Raw genomic sequence first — 4,405 nt, 5'->3', positions numbered from 1 at the left:
AAATAAATTTTTAAAATATTTTAAAATTTATTAGTTAATTAGTATATGGAAATTTTCTAAAATTATATATATATATATATATATATATATATATATATATATATATATATATATATATATATATATATAAAATTAAATAACGAGTATAGCAGCGAGTACACAAATGTTTAAAAAAAAAATATTAGTATATAAATAAAAATAGATGGAGAAAAATTAAAAAAACCCTTGTGCCGTATGATGGATCAGCACTAGATTATATTGCAAACACAAACAAAAACTAAATAAATTTATTGATTATTTGAATACAAGAGTAGAGAAAAACCCCACCCTTGTGTCATCTGCCAATCCTCTCTATATTGGCATAAGAAATCAAACCCCCAATTACAAAAACACTTAGGAGAGGATATCTACACAGCATGACATATACAGTAGGTAGCCTGTCTTCATAAGGCAACAATGGTGTGATAAAATCTTCCATTTTACCTAAGAAGGCATGGCTACTATATATAATCTCAAACAAAACACAAAATGCTTGCTTTCCGGCAGGCGATTCATCCATCCATCGATCATCATCGTCGGGGCGGAATGAAAATGAAAGAATAACAAATGCATCCAAAGTGGTCATAGATATTTGAATGTGACCATCCTCATCTAGGGACTCACCATGAGAGCCTCAATCCTGCATTTACATTAGATGCACAATTAAATTAAGTTAGATGTACAATTAAATCTTTAAGGCACTTGGTAGATGTACAATTAAATTTAGTTACATGGATAATTGTTTGGATTTACTGAAGAATCAGGACTCACTCGTGCACTAAGCTGTGAGGACTACTCCAGGTGCTGTCTTGACTCCAAAATTGGTGACATTTCCTTGATCTGGAGTGAGTAAATAAAGATTATGTTAAGAGATGGGATTACAATATGGATGAAAAGGGATGAATTTTACGCTTAAAAGTTCTAAGCAAGCTTGAAAAATGGTGTCAAGTCCTTACGAAGGGGTGCTTTGGATACGAAAAAGCATGCTCCAATGACAAAGTAGCAAAGCAGCAAAGCCAATCCTTTCAAGTAATGAGAAGTACCATCCTGGAATGGAGACAAGAATTCAATTTCACTAACAATGGCATATTTGAAGGATATATATATATATATATATATATATATATATATATATATATAGATGTAGGTACTCTTGCCTGTAAAGTGAATGCTGTAGCGATGATTGCTAGAGCAAGAGTGCCAGTCTCAAGGAGATTGAAATTAAGATCCATCTCAATACCCATTATCCAAGCAACAACCACGCACAGTGGAACCTGAAATTCACATCCAAAAAATGTCATAATTTTCAAAATTTAGAACTAAAAAGCTCTGGTGGAAAAGGACATTGTTCAGTTTCTGCTGTTCTTACCACAAACATAGAAATTTGAGTTGCGGAACCCAAAGCAACACCTAACGATATATCCTGCATTTCATAGCCAGAATATTAATTAAAATTTTTGGGAAATCTTGTTGGGAATGTAAATCCTACGTCTGGAATAAGTAAAGATAAACGGGTAAATATAAATAATTGAATTACAAAAATAATTGTTCATTTTGATAAATAAGTCATTTTAAACAACTCGAGCATTTATACAAGTCTATATTAAAATGAATTAATATAATATGCGCTGCCCTATTCCAAAATTTAACAAATCTTTTCATGGAGGGGAAAAAATCCAAAAATGCTTCAAAGGAAGACCATAATATATAAGAAAAATAACAGGGGAATTATTATTTATTTCTATTCGGTAATATACTCACCAACTTGTTTTTAAAAGCAAATATGACTGCACCAGCATGTTCTGCTGCATTTCCAACAATTGGTAGCAAGATAATGCTAATGAAGCTGACTGAAAGGCCCCAAGAATCAGAAGCACCCTGAAAAGAGGAGTAAATTTTCAGTTCATATATGAGACAAAATCATATAGAAGCAACTAGGTTTTGAAGACTATTGAATTTTTATTTGTGACAACGAGAGCTTGTTTAAAGCTATTTCAATTTATGTTTCTACGGAATTTTAGCTATTTCAATTTATGTTTCTATGGAATTTTATAAGAAGTTCAATATTTTAGTTACCTCAATTGTTCCCACAACAAATTCTGATAACAAAGCTATGACAGCAGTCATCCCAACCAGCCAAACAATTCCACTCCAGAATCCTATAACTGGCGCTTCTTCTGAGATCACATCATTATCATCACCATCGGCTGATTCCTGCTCATAAGTTGCCACAATATATATAACCCTTGTCAATATAACTAAGAAAGAATAATATTCACTAATAAATTATGTATTTTAAGTTTTTGAATATATTAATGAGTCAGTATACATTATTTTGAAATGTTTAACTATAGGGACAACATATAATCACCTCTGATGCTTCAAACAATTGTCTGTGTGTCACTAATTGGAAGATAATGTATGCAACGTATCCTAGAAGCATTACGAAGCTACTTGCTCTTGACAAGTGGAGTGTTGGGATGGCGGTGAGAGCAGCGGAGGCACTGGAAACTCTGAACAACAATGGCAGCATGTGGCACAACAATGCCAGCAGAAGAAGCAGTATGTTTACATCAGCTTGTTTCTGTTCATTCATTCATTAATCAATGAATTAAATGTTAATTAGCATCATCAATTTATTTGAAATCTTTCTTGACTTTTGCTATAAAGAGAATAAGATTAACAATTAAGAGAACAACTTACTCTATCATATTTTTGCTCTGGTCTAAGATGTGCAATCCCACCACAGAATAGAGAAGTCCCAAGAACAAGAAGCAGATTGGATAGAATGGAACCCAAGAGAGAATATTTCACCACCTCAATCTTGCGTTGGCTCAGTGCGAGGATAGCTATTATGAGTTCTGTAGCATTGCCACATGTTGCATTCAGGAGCCCTCCCACTGAAAAGAACCAAAATTCAATTTGAATTTTTCAACGTAATCATGGTCTGATTCATATATTTAACTGAATATGAATAGCTAATTTATTGGATGGGATTATAAATTATTGATGTATATGTGTACGTTTCTCATTGCGTTCAGCGGTCAGTGGCCAGACTCAGATAATGACATTAAAGCAACAACTTGTTGCCAAAAGGCTGTTGAATAGAGGCCAGCAAAATATTTCAGTTTCAAAATTGCCTTGTCTCCACATGAAGAAGAGGAATCATTCATCATCATTCATCCAGACTATCCTTTTTTTTTTTTTTTGGATTTTTCCTATCACGAGAAGGGTCTTCCGACTAACGTACAAGGATCCAATGTCTATTTTAGTGCAGTCTCTTTCAAATAAATAAAGGAAAATGAATTTTGTTAGTGTATGCATAAAGTTTGATCAAACCCTGCACTTGCATTCCATCTCCAGAAATTAATTTATACCTGTTGGACCAGTGTAGTAAGCAATTTGCCTGCAAAACACAATCAAGAAGAAGCAAAACAAGATCAATGCCAAGTTCAAATCAATAATATACAAATAAAAACATGAACAGATAGAAAACTGCCATACTCTGTCAAAAAGCTGACTCGTTCGGCGAGAGGAGTAAGAGCCAGTAAGCTCAGAGCGAAAACCCATGGCTGTATGCAAAGAAATCATGGAAAACTATTAGCACAATAAACGAATTAATTAAACCAATCTTTAATTGGATTTAATCACCAAACAGTAAACCCTACAAAGTAACAGGAATTAATCAGCAAACAGCACTCACTCTTCCAAAGCCATAACACTCAGCGAGAATAGCAAGTGGGATGGCGGGAAAAAGAACTGAAAGTTTTGTCCCTAAAATAACTTCTTGAAGATTAGTTAACAAGTTTCTAAGCAATCCACATCGAAGCTTGGAAACGAGAGTGAGGTCGGATTTTTTGCGCAGAGAAGAGGACGACATGTTGTGAGCAGTGCGGCCGTGTCGCATCTCCTTGCTTAAACCTTTAAGGTTGCCATGCTCAAGAAGCCGCGGTTCCTGGGACGAAGCCATTATGGATTGGTGCAACAGGCCAAAATGTTACGTCTTCTAGAAGTGTTACTACCGAAAGGCAAACTCAAGCACTAATGAAAGACGTATTGTTATCATAGGATGGTATGAAGGGCTTGGAGACTACTGTTATAAATAGCAGCTACTTTTGCAACTTCCTCGAAACTTCCTCTTTTGGTTCTCTAGTGAGATGGAGGAAATTATTCCATATATTATTAATGGCAAATTATTAAGGGCACTCAATATGTGTACATTCACTAATAAAACAATAAATAACAGATAGAACTATAAAATAATGATGAGATTAATATAAAATCTATTATAATCAATAGCTATATATAAAGGATTGTACATAAAATTTTGAGTAAATGGATATGCAAAACTGATTTTTAACAGCAT

The 4,405-nt window shown here is 33.9% G+C and overlaps 1 protein-coding gene across 2 annotated transcripts; it reads right to left on the bottom strand.

Moving 5' to 3' along the window:
* Positions 1-273: 273 nt before the first annotated feature.
* LOC110644084 (vacuolar cation/proton exchanger 3) lies at positions 274-4,202 on the bottom strand. Of its 2 annotated transcripts, none has more exons than XM_021796702.2 (12): positions 3,743-4,202; positions 3,544-3,611; positions 3,417-3,445; positions 2,743-2,939; positions 2,411-2,623; positions 2,116-2,253; positions 1,801-1,917; positions 1,409-1,462; positions 1,197-1,313; positions 996-1,086; positions 811-879; positions 274-679 (listed from the first exon to the last, which is right to left on the bottom strand). In XM_021796702.2, the coding sequence occupies exons 1-11, from the start codon at positions 4,007-4,009 to the stop codon at positions 818-820; spliced, it is 1,353 nt and encodes a 450-aa protein (XP_021652394.2). In that variant the 5' UTR covers positions 4,010-4,202; the 3' UTR covers positions 274-679; positions 811-817. The 2 variants fall into 2 exon arrangements, with proteins under 2 accessions (XP_021652394.2, XP_021652395.2); XM_021796703.2 differs by having other exon boundaries at positions 771-879; positions 3,743-4,118.
* Positions 4,203-4,405: the final 203 nt, after the last annotated feature.

Source organism: Hevea brasiliensis, chromosome 5 (genome assembly GCF_030052815.1).
Source record: "Hevea brasiliensis isolate MT/VB/25A 57/8 chromosome 5, ASM3005281v1, whole genome shotgun sequence".
Taxonomy (NCBI): domain Eukaryota; kingdom Viridiplantae; phylum Streptophyta; class Magnoliopsida; order Malpighiales; family Euphorbiaceae; genus Hevea; species Hevea brasiliensis.
This window is presented reverse-complemented; position numbering and strand designations above follow the sequence as displayed.